Source organism: Nylanderia fulva, unplaced genomic scaffold (assembly GCF_048542155.1).
Source record: "Nylanderia fulva isolate GAGA-0341 unplaced genomic scaffold, ASM4854215v1 Scaffold1, whole genome shotgun sequence".
In the NCBI taxonomy this organism is placed as follows: domain Eukaryota; kingdom Metazoa; phylum Arthropoda; class Insecta; order Hymenoptera; family Formicidae; genus Nylanderia; species Nylanderia fulva.
Window position 1 is genome coordinate 5,198,995 of NW_028189192.1, and position 16,128 is coordinate 5,215,122.

Sequence of the window (16,128 nt, forward strand, 5' to 3'; positions counted from 1 at the left end):
CGGTGACATTTGGAACTCGCACGTCGAGTGCTCAGATGGTATTCGAATCTCGCCGGTAAAAACATCGAGAGGCGGTCACTTCGCCGGTCGAAAACCGTTATTTCGAGACATCCGTTGTTGACGCCTCGTCTTTGTCGGCACGCGGGAAATGGCGGAGGACGAGGAGGCCGACTTGCCGAACAACGCGCGGCTGTTCCAGATCGCGATCTCCAACAGTCTCAGAAACATCAGCGAGTCCGTAAGGTGAGCGCGACGTGTTGTGTCACCGAAAAACATGCGCGTGCGTCTCTTTTCGATTTCCCGCGCGCGTTCCTGGTACGCTAACCTCTCTTCTCTCTCGTACTCTCGTGTGACATAAAGAAGAAATGCTCCAGGGTGGCTTAGGTGCTCCAGATGTAAGTGTGTGCGAGATGATTCCTCGAGGCGAGGGCCAAAAATGTGTCAAAATCTTCTCACGTGTGTCTCTCTACTGCGAATTTAGATTGTTGTGTCAATAACAATAATAGGTTATTTTACTTCATTTTTTAGTTTTGTATCTATTTTTCTTAAATTCCTGATTAAGATTGAAATATTTCGTCTTTGCGCTTTTTCTGTTTCAGTGTGTCTCTGAGCTTTCCTGTTTAAATTTTTATGCCCAAACTTGCTAGCGCAATAACAGTACTGTTATCAGAAGTGTGTCAAGCACATCGTGTGGTTGAGAATATCTCTCGGATCGAGCAGAATCTTTCGTTTTTATGTTTTTCAGGATCAGGATTGTTTATTAGATGTGTCTTCCTTTTACGGTGAATTTTGACATTAACATGCTTTCATCAAAATCTTGGAAAATATTCTGAAAAATTTTATGTTACAGATAATGCAATGATAAATTTAAACCGAAATGATATCAAGAATATAAAAAAAGAAACACGTTGTATACGTCCTCTTATTGATGCAGCAATCTATCGCACGATTTATAAATGGAGAGACACGAGTGATATAAAAAATTCATATTTTTATGACCGTCAATAATCTACAATAATTCCGAATTTTTTGTATATGTAAATGAGAGTGAATGTGAGAACGTTTTATATATCATTTTACACGAGACAATGGACCATGAAAATCTTCACGAGAAACCGAATTTCGTAATTTATTGATGACGAGATGAAACAATGGAAGAGGGATAAAATATTTAATTATAAATGCAATAATAATCCTAGGACAAAATTAATCAGGAATGTAAAAAAAACCATTATTTATGTAACAATCTATAAATGGAGATACGCGAGCGGTATGAAAAAAATATTTTTATATTTGTCAGCAATATACAATAATTTCGAATTTTTTTTATAAATGAGAATGAATGTGAGAACGTTTTATATTATTTTACACGAGACGATGGACCACCGCAAAATCTTTACAAGAAACCAAATTTTGTAATTTATTGATAAGATGAAACAATGGAAGAAGAATACAAAATTTAATTACAAGTACAATAATAATCCTAGGACAAAATTAATGAAGAATGTAAAAAAAACCACTATTATTTCTTCACGCACGATCTATAAATGGAGATACACGAGCGGTATAAAAAAATATTTTTTATATCTGTCAGAGTAATACACAATAGTTTCGAATTTTTGTACAAATGAGAATGAATGTGAGAATGTTTTATATATCATTTTAGACGAGACGACGGTCCATCCTCTTCGCGAGAAACCGAGTTTCGTAATTTATTGATGCTGGGATGAGGCGGCGCGGATCGAAACGGGAAACGGTGGAGGAGGGATCGGCATCGTCGATGACCCAAACGCACGGCTCGGTGTTACTCGATGTCATTGGCCTCTGCGGTTCGCATGTTAATTCCTGGCTCCACGTCGCTCACGTGTACACCCGCGTCATCTCGTCCGGGACTCTTCCTGACTAAAATATCGGTCGGTCCCCTTCGCATCCGGACTTCTAGGAAAATCTTTGCGCGGGCCCACCCGGTTGACCTTCGAGGAATTCCACGAAGCGTTCGGGGAAACAAAGGCCAACAAAGGCCTCCCGCGCGGGAACGATGGTCATTTGTATCGCAGACGTACGTGCGTGCGTTCTGCAGCATAATTCGTTTTTGGTGCCCCGAGTGCGGCAAATAAATTGTACGTACGTAGTTCGTCTCCGACGATCGTTTCGTGAGGATGGAACCATTGATTTTTTAACGTTGTAAAAAACAATCAAAGGAATCGTCTCGATTTTATATCTGTTATTAATTCTTGTGTGCGCAATATCGAAAAATGCGAATGTATTGTATAGATTTCGGCAAATTATATTAGCGAGTTCATTGTGGACAAATCGAAAGCGTGCTTAGTTAGGTCTGGACTAATGCAAATATGTAGCATTGATTTCAAATTGCACCAGTCCCGGCCTGATTGAGTATGCAAGAAACAACGCTCTGCAATTCTCGTTGACAGTATATGAATCTAAAATAGGTACGAAAATTTTAAATAAGTTTGATAGTGCGTTTATGTAGGTAGAAAAAAATTAAATGTAGCGTATTTCATTTTTTAAAACGTCGGAAATTGAGCGAAGAGGAGATTGGATCTCTTACTATTGTATGCTTATTTTATAAGACGCACGGCAAAAAGTCGATTAGAATCTTGCGTCTCTCGTCCCTTGTGATAGAAAGGTGCCGCTGCTCTTTGTCTGGCGTATCGGGACAAAGAAAAATTCTCGATCCTCGCCGGTGATACTCGTCACGTACCGGCTATACGTCATACCCGGAGAATGCGCATCCGGTCATGCGTTCGAGACGGCAGAGTAAAAAGGGCGCGTATATCTTTCTCGTACGCGTATATATCGTTTAGGTCGATAAAATGCCTTTGCGTGAAGTGAGATAAAGCGAATAATTCAAATCGTGCACTATGCAGCTTGTTCGATATTTCCGAAAGTCGCGCGATACATTAATCTTATAATAAATAAGGGCATCGAGTTTTCGAACCACGATAATTATACGCGTTTTATAATTTGACACAATAATTGTATATCGTACTGATTTATTTTGCACATAAATTAACCGATTTATTTTCCTTCTAGCGAAAATGAATTTGCCGAGATACTCACGATTATCAAATCGAAACCCAACACTGCTCAGAAGTTACACAAAGCTATGATAAAGGAACTGTATAACAGTATGAATAATGATTTGGAGGATATATTGAAGGAAGGCAGTTTGCAAGATGTTTTGAGTAAAATAGCTAAACTGTCCGAGGAAAGTACGATGTCTGTTAATGAAGATGCATGGTCAGTAATAGAAAATTAAAATATATATAATTAAAAAATATTTTTTTGCAATTTCATAATTGTTCAATATTTCTCATTTAAATCATTTATATATATGATTGCAGGCGTCCACCAGGAAATATAATCGCACACTTGACATCGTTAGATGCACATAAAATCAAGGAAGCAACTGAGGAATTGGAGAAGCAAGTAAACGTAGTAGAAAGTGAAAACGAAATTTTAATGAAGAAAATTACAGAAAACAGATCGAGAATACGTTCCACAAATGATAGCATAATGAAAGTTATAAATCATACGCCAGTCATATTGCAAGAATTAGATGAAATATATAAAGAGTTAGTGTCTTGTCATAAAATGATCGAAGATTAATATTTTCGAGATAAAGATTAGAAATATATATATGTGTAATATTTATCTATATTATAATATACATTTGTATTGAAAGTAATAGAGATTTATTTATTTATTATGAACATTGCACAAAAATTTATAAACATTTAAAATATTGTTTAATTTTATATTGAAATTTATGAATTTTATTTATTTATTGTATCAACACATTGTCGCTTTAATTTATTTTCTGGTGCATTTTCTAAAACAGTATTTATTCGTTTTGCGATGTTTGGTGAAATGAATACGTTCTCAGATTTTTCCTTTAAACATTGAAGCAGTACCGCGTTCTTTTCCTGAATAAGAAATTTTTTTGTAAAAGTTTATAAGTAAACTTTGCAATAATAATTATACATATATATATGTCATTAAAGTAAATTTGCAATAATAACTATATATATAGGTCGTTAAAATCACTTACTTCTTGTTCCGTAATCATAACTTTTACGAGGGCAAGCTTTTTATTGTTATCGTCGGCATTTTTTCTTAATTGTACTAACTCTTCCATCAGTGTATTTCTTTGTATCGACAACTCGCTTATCTTTGTGTGAAGTGTCTTCTCCAGATATTCGTAATCACTCGATTTTTTCACGCACATTTCGTAATTCAAATTGATATTTTTAAATTGTTCATGAAGATCTTCCTCCATCGGTTGTACATTTTGTAATACGAATAACGATTTGCTTTGTAATCGTCTCACGTTGTAAATTTTTGTCTCCATACTTTCGTACTTGTCACGGCAATTGCGCAATTTCGACTTGTAATGATCAATCTTCCTTTCCATCTCATGAGTTTTGTTACTATAATCCATATCGATATCCATTTCGCTGACTGTGCTAGAGTTGCTAACTGTATAATTCATTTGTCTATTTATTAATTTTTCCAACAAAGGCCTAATATGAGAAACAAGATAGAGTAAGGATAGATTAATTACCTTTCGTATATCGATTGATAATCCTTTTTTTGAAATTTTCATTGAATTTATTATTATCCATCTCTCGATTAAATTATATGCTTCAAAAGATTCAAAATTGTCTGACAATATATGATAGGAATTTACATAAATTTTATTAAAGATTCTAATGACTTCCCAATAATAACCTTTCAGGAAATATTGAACGAGAAGTAGTAAGGTAATAAAAACAAATATGATGTAATGCAAAAATTATGGTTATATGAAAAGCACGAGTATCGATATCTTATTTTTGGGAAAATTAAATTATTAAGTTAAATAATTTAAACAATTTATTATATGAATATGTTATATTTCAATTAATTCTAATAAGATATATACTTCGCGCGAGTTGTATTTCTATGTTTACCGCCATTAAATTGCCGTTTCGATCGCATCGATACTATCGATATATCGATATCGAGTCGACCTGAATATTGCGATTCTCGAACTCGGGCAGTCCTCGGTAATGGAGTGCACGGTGAGACGGATTGCGGGTTCGGGCTTTCGTATCGCTCTAGATTTCTTATAATCGTTGCCATCCGAGTGTAAATTTCGCGCGAGAAAGGTAATCGGGCGTGTCTCGTGCAGTGTTGAGTGTTCGTTTCGTCAAATTAGTGTTGTGGCATAGTGATTTCCACATCGACGATCCACCGACCCCCGCTGGGCCCGGCTCTTGGAATAATCTCCCCTAATCAACGTTATTTTCTCTCGAAGAACGAGGCAAGTGCGATGTATCCGGTTTATCACCATCGGTATGTGTATATATCATGTTATCGCATGAATTATTCATTTTCTAGTAATCAAGCATTTCAATTAATATGCATGCATATTTCTTGATCGTGCCGTTTCTCGTCCCTTCTCCCTCTAAATATCGAAACATACGCTCGTTTCATGCGAAGTATAAAAAGCGCAGCTAATGAATAGACCTAATTAGCCTCGACTTAATTAGCATTCACAGCCCGATGATCGGGCGCCAACGCCGCGATTTGAAATAAGTCAAGCAACATGGCGGCGGTCGCGCGGGATCAGTTTCCCGCGTAAAAGCAAGCGCCGTCTCCCTCCGCCGCTAGATGGCTTGACGTCCGCAAGATGGCGGCAGCGCGTTCGATCACCACGCAACCCGCGGCACGGCTCGCCATTGCGACGTGATTGCCTACCGAAGTTTCGTGTTTGTGCGTGAGAGAATTTGGTCGTCTGTTACGTCGGATTTTTTCTGCGGCGGCCTACACAAAGTAAGTTGAAAATCGCACCTCCTGTCAAACATAAAGACCACTCGAAGAAAAACGACCGGCGAGCGGAGCCGCGCGCGTAACCGTACCCAGCCGAAATGTCACGCGTCGAAGGCGCGTCGTCGTCGTCTCTCCGGAGAGAGGGACACCTCTCTCGTTTCGTTCCTTTTCTTTTCTCCCTCTCGGGGAGGGTTAATTTCTAAAGACACGTCGTGTCCTTTCCTTCGCGCGCGCGCGTACACGCACGCACGCACGCACGCAAATCCGCTCGCTCGCTCGCTCGCTCCTTCGATCGCGATCCTTCAAAGAAGAACGCGACTTTTCCTCGATGTCTCGGTAAAGTTCCTTTCCTCTGACGCCGAACGCGACTCACGCGACATTTATGTCGCCGCAGGACCACGTCGCACTTTTAGAGGTTATACGCGCGACAACGCGCCGCTCCAGAAACGCGCGTCGCGAACGATGATGGCCGGAGTCGATACTTTCGTGTTGCGGATTTTTACGTTTTCGGATTATCGAGCAAGCGGCTCTTCCTCGGCGAAGTTACGAGGACGGTGCTCGTCGAAATAGCGACACGAGGAAGCGTAAACCGACGACGACGATTTTCCTCCCTCGAGCTTCGATATTCGAGAATTAAGTCGAATTAAATTAAATCAAAATATGAGTTCTTCGTGTGTGTCTCACAGTCTCAAATAATCGTGTAATTAATATTGTTTTGACGATCGAAATTTATTTATCTTTGATAGAGTCACTCTGTTATTTTTTTTCTTTCATGTATTGTAATTAATTAATGGTGGAAATGCAAGTATACACTTTAACGTTATACATTGTTTGTCCCTGAAGGAGAGTCGATATCTGTACAGCGTTATCTCGTGCGATAAGTGGCTCTGTATGACGTGTTGCAACATATTTGTGTTACGACGTGTTACTCGGAATAACGTATTTTCACACGATTTGTGTCGCGCGGTTTAAAATTAAAATTTTTCTTTATTAGAAATCTAGTAATAGAATTTTCAGGTGATTTTGCAAATTGAAACAGCGATAACGTAATAAGCTATCGAAAATGCACATAGCAACGATACTGCGTGTATCGAAGGTATTTTCTTTTTGTTACAAATATTTTTATTGATGAAATTCTCTTTCATGTGCGTGCGCGATGTGTTTTTTATCTACAAATTGATATTCGGTTTCGTTAAAAATATATAGAAGTAATTAACACATTTTTATATTTGTAAAAATATCAATAAGAAAATTTCTTCGAAATGCTAAATTTTGTATATATTCTGTATAAATTAATCATATATTTTCCATTGGTAAGAACAATTGTTCCGAATTGTGATTCAATATTCGTCTTCTACTTGTTTTCAAAAATTTTGTAAATAGAGAAATAAAAAACTTCTGATACACTTAAGTAGGATAATAAATCTATATTAAAAATATACATATTTTTATGAACGTAATATATTAACAATCGATTCGCAATTTCAGTTGAGATTTCTATTTTAGGAGTAAAATTATCTTGGATTTTTTCAAGAAAATAGATTCTTTTTTGCTCTCGAAGCTTTATCACGATGACTTTTCCAATAAGCTATTGAAAATCGCGAGCTATTGAATGTCGCGACACTTTACATATCTAAAAATTTTACAGAATATCGAATACCACTTATTGTTAGTGCTACTATTCTACTTTATATGTACACACATATATATATATATATATATACACACACATATGTCGGGGTCGGGATTGATATTAGAATACGCGTGAACGACTGAGAATTTCCCGAGCAACAATTCTATTAATAACTCGATCTGGAACATTTTTACTTCGCGAGCGATCGCTGATGTGAAACGACATGCTTCGATATGCATACGCGTTTGTGTGTTAAATATATGTATGATGATATACATATAATCCTTCGTTATATTTCACGTCAACTCTATATATCCGCGATAATTATATTACATTAACTTAAGCGAGGGTAATAAACGAGCATATATGGACTCATTCAAACTGGAATTTGCTTGACCTTATTTTGGATTCAAGTTATTACGTAAACTTCGATCGATTCTCGCTTCAGGTTGGAAGTCTTTTTTTTATTTTGAACTCGTCTTGACACAAATTTCTCGAAATTGAAGAATTTTCAATTAATTCCTAGATATTCAATATTCGTTTATATTCAAAAGAGTCGCGTCGACTTTAACAGTTTTCCAATTTTTCCTTCCCACAACTCTCGATCCTTATTTATGAACCGCACGATTCGCGTAAATGAAAGATCACGGGAAAGATGCTTCTCCGGCGAAGCGGGTCCAGAGGAAGAGATGTGTGCCCTTTATTCGTCATTGCGGGGCGACAGAGGACGGAAGCAGGAGGGTCGGAGAGGAGAAGATAGTTTGGGCTAGGTCAAGCCGAGTTGATTCGTCCCCGAATGGCAATCGAGGGGTTCGGAGGGTCGAGGGGAAGAGTTAGCGCGACCGTTTCATCCAATTTCTCGACGAAGGGTGAGCGGACGAAGAGGGGTGGATTCCTCCCTCCCTCCCTCGCTCGACACAATGGCACAACAAAGCGTTACCAGGGTAACTGGCCGACGGAGCGGTTGCCATCACAAAACTTTCCAACTTGTGATTGCAAACATTAACGTCGCCGCGCCGGCACACGCGCGCTGCCATGCCGTGCGGATTCACACGCACGACACCGCCGTTTTCTCACACGCCCGCCGACACGCAAGCGCGCGTGCCTGGGACACGCACTTTGTTGTTTCCACTAAATGCCGGGTGGAACAACGGCGGCGTCGACGTTGGGAGGGATGGGCAAGATAGATGCTTCTTTGTGAATCGTTATGGTCAAGGTTTCTTTTTATATTATCTCTTTGCAGCTTGAATTGTTTTTCCTCCTTGTCGAAAAAGGAGGTGTCACTTTTGATGGCAGATGTAGACTGGCAAAGCTCGCTGTAGCATAGCGAATTTTGCGACCAGAATTTTAACAGATCTCACATTACACAGAATTCCCATTACGTCTATATTAAAAAATTGCGGTATTATTTATAGAATTAATTATAATATTCTCTAATAAAAAAATATTATATAATTCTCAACTTTTCTTCAGCTGATTACGTTCGATTTTTGTATCTTTTATTTACTGGCTAATTAATTTAATTCCACTGCGTCGCGAGGCAAAAAAGAATTTGTCATTCCGAATAATTGTATTTAAAATAATATACGTTAAAAATTGAAACAGATCTGTTGGTGGTGATAATTATATTGATGAATATTAATTTGACAATTATTTCGGAATTATGCACTATTTAAAAAAAACGCGAACCGGGATTTTATAGAAACGCTCGAATGTGAATAAACGTAAAGGTATTATTTTCAGTTAACCAATCACATCCTTTTGATAGCAGGTGCATGCCAGTAAAGTTAATGTAATATATTAAATTTTGAGTTAAAATTTTCGCGACGCGCGTAAACCAGAATTTCAGCAGAGATATTCTATGTAACTTTTCAACGTATGTGCGTTACAGAATTTACATCTACATTAAAATATTTCGTTATAATTATTAACTATATATAATTCTCAACTTGTCTCTAGTCGAACACACACGATATTTCGAGTTTCTTCTCTTTTAAAAATTATATATTCGCTAATTGCAATTTAATTCGAATACGTGGCAAGACAAAAGAGAGTTGTTAAAATAATATGCGTTAAAAAATTAGAAGAGAAACCCGATGATAATTATTGATGAATAATTTAATAATTATCGCTTGGATGCGCTATAGAAAAACGCAAACATTTAAATTTAAGGATATTACTTCCACGAGATATTATTTTATTATATGTACATAATCAATCATTCTGTCTGCAATGTAGAGAAGCCAAATTGACCGATTAACGCTTTAGATCGGAATGCTTAGTTCAGATACGAGTGAGCTTCGTCGATTCTAGGTCTCGAGAAAATAGCCGCGACGCGACTAGCCTTGATTATTTCGCAGTCTCCGCGCGAGTTGGTCTCACGATTTATGCAAAGGGATCGACCGCCACCGCCCCGGTCAACCTTGATTACACTTTTATCACTTGAAACGGGTCCGGCACTTTCAGCGCGTAGCAGCGCGTAACACTGACACCGCGCGCGCGTGTAATAACACGCGGACAACGGATTGACCTAGTTGTGTGTAATTTTACAATCTGGCTTAGCCGCGGTACGTGTTTTTACGTTAAATGGTTCGTAGAACGTCATTCGCAGTCGTTGATTATTTCCCACGCGCGACGTAATCGATACTGGGCGATGAAGGGACAAGAAGGGTTGGAGGGAGGGAGAGGACGCTAAAAGGATATACATTTATGTACATTTTATTATTTTGTAATAGCAATTTGCAATGGCGCCCTTAGGCGTCGCGATATTTCGCAGACTGTCGAAATAATACAATTGATGTACAATTTTTTTGGACATTAAAATGAATGAAAAAGAGAGAGAGAGAGAGCAGAGAAGAGAAAATATACACACATGTATTATACGTCGGGATTATTTATTTAGGAGATATAACTTTGTATATAACGTACGTGACCTCCGGAAGATTAAGAAGCGAAAGAAAAACGTCTCTCGGGCACTTTAGCTTCTCCGCGCGGAGGGCGGAAATTAATGGTTTATTTTATTCGCTGCAGAAGACTCCGTGACTTTAATAACGGCGGCAAGTTCCGCGCTATTCGCGCGCGATGGATGACGAAACTCTTAATTAGATATCGGAAAAATAGAACTTTCCGCGTAGATACGTCTCGCGGACGAAACGAGATATTTTGTTTCCGTAACTAGCGAACTGTGTTTCGCCGAGCGATAAATTAACTATGTAATTCTCAACTTTTCTCTAGTTGATTACGTTCGATTTTCCTTCCTCTTAAAAATTATTTACTCGCTAATTGATTTAATTCCAATGGGTCGCGAGACAAAAGAGAATCGTTATTATTCCCGAGCAACTGTGTAATTAATTTAAAATAATATCTCGCTATACTGTTTTTATAGTTATAATTTTCAAAGCATTCGTGAAACAATCAAGAGAAAGTAGTGTAGCGCGATAGTAAAGTTAAATTAATAACTATTTTCTTTTCTTTTTATTTATTTGCTATCCAAGTTATAAATTTCTGGCATTTAATTAAATGTTTATCTTTACGTTTTTGCGCGATGACAGTTTGCGGATACAAACTCTTTTCACGGATCGCAAGTAAAAACGATACGTGTCATCGATTCGCACACTTTCGTCACACGTTCTAGTTAGCCATCTATCCGAGGAGAACGGCTAAGTAAAGTGAAACCGTTTTGTGTAAATGACATGGATCTAAAATAAGATAGACCATACTATATGCAGTCTAACCGATAAAGTGTTTTCCACGACAGCTGTTTAAATCTTTTATATATATATATACTATACGTTTCACTATTCTATATGTACTTATTTCCTCTCATCGCCTGTCTCTCTCTCTCTTTTAAATATTCTATATTTTTTCTCTTGATTCTGCAGTATCTCTTTCGTAATTAGACAGAATCTTCTCAAATCTGCGTGAAATCCTAAAGGACTATCTTATGTGTTCGAAGTTGTATATATATTCTATTTATATTATTCTATTTCTGAGAACACTTATACTTTAGTGTGCATGTGTTTAATTATGATGGCAGATGCGAATTCATTATTCGTAATTGCATGCAAGCAATTCGTGTAGGTGCATATAATATCTATTCGCTGCGCTAGTGCAGTATTATTTTACGACTATTAGTTACTCACATATGAACCATTGAAAACCAAAGTGCTTCGAGTACTTTACATAATGATGCGGATTTGTTATAGGAATAATTATATATCAGTCTTCCTATTATTGTATTTTTTTTTTTTTACAAAATTCAATATTTTTTTATAAAATAGCATACAACAATTCGATATATAAATTCACTTTATATACAAGTTAGATACTTATTTTTTTGCAATATATATGATGTTAATTCTGATGTGTTTATGATTAGATCGAGAAATATAATAACAACCCTTTAGGTCTCGCACTTTTTGATCTTGGTAAGCTTATTGCATATATAATATTTGTCTTTGAAAATATAATAAAAAATCTCATATTGAATTAAATAATTATTAAAATATTTAAGTAGAAATATTATACAAGAAATAAGTAAATCAAAAAATGTTTTTATAAAAAAAACCTGCATTCAAAAATGATTAAAAAATCGTCCGAAACACGTGTTGTTGTCTCGCGCAGTAAACGTGTATAATTTTCCCTGGATTTCTTTCGATAAAAAATTCGCGGATTAATAATCCCGACTCGTAATTAACTCGCGGACGATGGGCGAAATATACGTCGTGTTGGCTGTTACACGAGGGCGATATTGCCCAAGAGGATTGCGACATTCGACGTCGCGGCATTCTTTATATCCCGCGTGTGTCCCTCTGCCGCGCGGAGGAGAGTTTCCCTTTTTGAACTTCGCCTCCTCCTTTTCCTCGTCCTCGTCTCCCGCCGACTCGTAGTCCTTGGCTCGAGCACTTTTACGCGACGCTGGAATGCAGCGAGGTTCGCCGCGTGTTGCTGATCTATCTAGGTCCTCCCCGTTCGCGTGCGCGCATGAAAACATCGTGTGTGCGTAATTCTTCGTCGCCTTTTTCCTTTTCGCGCTCGTCGGGCTCTTGTGGCATTCGCGAGGTTACGAGATTACTCGTTCCGTTAATTCCTACGAGCGAACGTGTGTCTGTGCTATTCCCATCGAATGGAATTTTATTATTGCCGTCTTTAATTGCGCCGCACTTTCGCATAATCGCGATGTTTTTAATAGCGTAAACACAGTGGACTTCTCTGTCCTCGAGATCCGTGCCGATTTATTCAGTCTCATAATTATTTATATTATCGAATCGCTCGCAGCGTGCACATTTCTTTGATGCGCGAAAAGCTTTTGAAAATACATCAGCTCTCGGGAGTGCTTGTGACAATAACATACTTGAATAGACTGCGAATTCCGTATCTCATTAATCATGACATGTATATAATGAGTCAAGTGTGACTTAAAAAGGATTAGTCTGATGTACTGGCAGATGTTGTTCTACATGCGTATAGATGCAATGTAACGAGAGAGCGCGGATGATATTGATGGCGTACCGTGTTGCTTTGAAACAAAAAGCGGCGTCATGTAGGGATTAGCTAAGAGGATTGAAGGTGGCGAGTGCGATATTGCGCTCGTGTGTGTCTGTCGGATTAAACGCGCTCGTATGAGAGAGCGCTATTAAATCTGATCGTCGCCTTGCTGCCAGATGAAAGAGATTTACAATTATAACGTGTAATAAAACTAAAATATTTGTCACAATGGGTATATATCAGTTACAAATTATGCGCGTCATCAATCACATTTGTCGATACAATCACATAAATATTATCTTTATTTTTTCTTTTTTTTTGGTCGTTTCTTCGCTTCTCGTTAAATAAGAAAAAAACTTATGCGTAATATCGCACTATATGAAAAGCATGAGAGAAACCTGCGTGTAAGATACATATCGGCTTTAAACGTTCTCCGTTTACGTAACCAGTTAAGCATTCAGATAGGGTAAGAGAACTCGAGAATCGGGGATCAAGGAGGATCGAGCATCAACGGCTCCAAACGCTCATTCCCTATCTCTTGTAACTGAACGTCGAGCTTCGCAACTGACGTCGTCGTCGTTTACGTAACGAGTTCACAAGCAGAACTACACAGCTCGGATCACCTGCATGCCAGGTGCTGTTGCTCAAACTATCTTCTGGGAACTGCTTGTCAAACGAGTCACGTGTAAATCGCGGTTAATAGGTATGATATCATAAAAAAGTCGAGACAGGAATAGCTTTTTAATTCAACTTAATTCGAATTGATGGTTCAATTTGCTGCGTTAAGTGCGCGGTTCATTAATTCGCAGGAACGTATTTTTATATAACATATTTTTATATAACAAATTTTTATATAAAAATCTCTTATGAATTATAATATAATTAATAAAAATTTTATATCTTTTATCTTTATTAATTATATATAATTAATAAGTTTTATATATAAATTTTTATTATAATTACATTCGGTTGTTTTTTTAATTTTTTATGGATATTTTAAGCATTAATTTTATTGAAAAATCTCGTTGAAAAATCTCGCATACAGTGGAAATGTCCCGTAAAAAATACGAGTTACAGAGTTAAATTCAATTTTTACTTTTCTACTAAGCATCGAAAATCAATTGTCGATAAAACGAATCGGTTGCAGGAACACATCTGTTCTTCTCGTCGGGAGAGAATTTGTCGTTTCTGCTAGCCGACATGCTCTAATTAAAGACTTCCGACATTAATGGCCGTCCGAGCATGTTTATCTTCTAATGAATGGAAACACTTGGCCTTGGATAATTCAAGCTGTTCTACGATCGTATAGTGTAACTGCTTTTTCACATATCTATCAATTGATTAAATCTGCGTTGCCTGATTTAAAAGCAATCGAGATAATTGTGACAATGAACGAGACAGTGTGCGAGTTATTTTCCAATGATAAAATTAATGATTACAAAAATCGACAAAAATAAAAAAAACAATTGAATCAATTGCGAATGTTATGAAATAAATAATTATATTCGAAACGTTATATTTGTTTCGCGCGGAATTTATCTCTTCTGGTATACCTAAAATCTTCGAAGGTCTCTCGAGTAAAGAGGGAGACTTCGAATTTCACGTGGGCCATGCGGACCACGTGGGCGTTAATGTCCGTAGGCCTTGTACAGGTGCACAAGCTTGTATAGGACCACGATGCAAATGCGTCCGGCGCGGAATCTGACATGTCAGGTGACCTTGAACTTGGCATTGGGCGATCCCGCGCATCCTCTCACTTTTGCGAGAGCATGAAACTTTTACTTTCACTTTGCACCGGATTCTCGTTTACGTGTCCTTAATGCACGCAATGTAGGCCGAACGAAAGGAGAACGGCAGCTGCTGGTCCCCAGTATCTTTCGACGCAGATAAATCGATCGCGATGAATGAGAGACTTGAGTTTCTTCGCGCGCGCGCGCGTGTAACTTATACTCTGTTTCCGACGAAGATCTAATATTTTTCTATTTTTTTAGTCGCTATTTATATTTCTGTATAAGCTCTATTAATCTCTACTATATATATTACATTGAGATATACTAAAACGTGTGTACGGTACAATAGTTGACTTTACTGACTTGATATCAATGGACAGTGTTTAATTCACAAATTACTGGAACAGCTGCGACAACAAGCGGTGCCAGAGGATTTCTCAGAGCGTGACGCTCATTGTTCCGCGCGATCTTGGCACGCTCGACCGTGCGATGCAGGCATGAACGTTCAAACTAGTCGAAATTCTTGCAATTACCAGCACATTACACGCTCGAACGCCACCGTCCGCATTTTCATTGTCGCGCCGTAGAATTTCGTGTAAATTCACGGGTATCGCTTTTTTTAACTTTTTCACAAAACTCGAGTCAAACCATTTCGTTTTGTCGATAATCAGCTGCTCCTAAAGCGTGTTCGCGTGATCGCGTGTTTGGTTACTTTGAAGTAGTAATTAAATGGTCAACTCTTGTAAAGCTGTATCTGATCCGGATTTGTCTCTATTTTTAGAGATAAGCCGGCTCGCTGATATTAATGGAGTGGCACTGCGAAGTGTAGCACTCCCTGGTGTGGTAATACCCTCGAAAAAAACTTTCCGCTTAAACGACGTTCATTAAGCGCCTGCTTTATTTCAAAAGGCTATCTCTCTCGGATGTAAATTATTTTATCTCACCGCGCAGGACAGGCGCATAGATAAGAAAGTTATATGGAGCAAAACTTGGAGCTTCCTTAAAATATATATTGTCTAACGTTTTCATGGTTGAAGTAAAGTTGAGATATTAGAAATATAATATATTATTAGATACATCTATATTGTCGACTCGAAGAAATTTAGAAATATAGAAGAACAAGGAAAATAATATATGTCAAAGATATACAAAAAATTATAGGTACTTAATATTAGCTCTAAAATTTTTTTTACTCTTCCAAGTTTGACTTGAACATTAATTTACATTTTAGGTAGCCTATTTCTTTATATAGAATTACCTACCTCGCTTGTTGCGTACGTAAAATTACGCAGTAATACAGTGTAGATTATTATATTCTCGGTAATTATATCATAATTTCTCTATCGAAATGTCAAAGTTAATCGGTTGGGAATGAAGTTTTTAAACCCACATACAAATGGAACGGTTTCGTATTCTCAGTTATTTTAGTACCTGTTTGCCCTT

At 37.6% G+C, this 16,128-nt stretch overlaps 3 protein-coding genes across 7 annotated transcripts in view; 2 read left to right on the forward strand and 1 right to left on the reverse strand.

The window, feature by feature from the left end:
- The first annotated feature begins 53 nt into the window (after positions 1-53).
- On the forward strand, positions 54-3,709 carry LOC114931056 (uncharacterized). Of its 2 annotated transcripts, none has more exons than XM_029302973.2 (3): positions 54-243; positions 3,055-3,261; positions 3,366-3,709. In XM_029302973.2, the coding sequence occupies exons 1-3, from the start codon at positions 149-151 to the stop codon at positions 3,628-3,630; spliced, it is 567 nt and encodes a 188-aa protein (XP_029158806.2). In that variant the 5' UTR covers positions 54-148; the 3' UTR covers positions 3,631-3,709. The 2 variants fall into 2 exon arrangements, with proteins under 2 accessions (XP_029158806.2, XP_029158807.2); XM_029302974.2 differs by lacking the exon at positions 54-243 and adding an exon at positions 1,383-1,564.
- On the reverse strand, positions 3,371-6,695 carry LOC114931030 (uncharacterized). Its single transcript, XM_029302941.2, has 3 exons — positions 4,586-6,695; positions 4,073-4,500; positions 3,371-3,947 (listed from the first exon to the last, which is right to left on the reverse strand). The coding sequence occupies exons 1-3, from the start codon at positions 4,644-4,646 to the stop codon at positions 3,798-3,800; spliced, it is 639 nt and encodes a 212-aa protein (XP_029158774.1). The 5' UTR covers positions 4,647-6,695; the 3' UTR covers positions 3,371-3,797.
- HnRNP-K (Heterogeneous nuclear ribonucleoprotein K) overlaps positions 5,075-16,128 on the forward strand; it is a 91,797-nt gene continuing 80,743 nt past the window's right edge. For 3 of the 4 annotated variants that reach the window (XM_085480569.1, XM_029303015.2, XM_085480573.1), the window contains exon 1: positions 5,689-5,838. The gene's annotated coding sequence lies outside the window, so the exon portion shown is untranslated. Of the gene's footprint in view, positions 5,359-5,688; positions 5,839-16,128 lie in introns of those variants that run through there. The other variant, XM_029303017.2, reaches the window with a different exon arrangement.

Coding starts and splice junctions, on each gene's coding strand:
- LOC114931056 (XM_029302973.2), top strand. CDS start 149: ATGGCGGAGGACGAGGAGGCCGACTTGCCGAACAACGCGCGGCTGTTC. Junction 244..3,054: donor AACATCAGCGAGTCCGTAAG/GTGAGCGCGACG, acceptor TTTTCCTTCTAG/CGAAAATGAATTTGCCGAGA. Junction 3,262..3,365: donor TCTGTTAATGAAGATGCATG/GTCAGTAATAGA, acceptor ATATGATTGCAG/GCGTCCACCAGGAAATATAA.
- LOC114931030 (XM_029302941.2), bottom strand. CDS start 4,646: ATGGATAATAATAAATTCAATGAAAATTTCAAAAAAAGGATTATCAAT. Junction 4,501..4,585: donor TATCAATCGATATACGAAAG/GTAATTAATCTA, acceptor TGAATTATACAG/TTAGCAACTCTAGCACAGTC. Junction 3,948..4,072: donor TTATGATTACGGAACAAGAA/GTAAGTGATTTT, acceptor TTTCTTATTCAG/GAAAAGAACGCGGTACTGCT.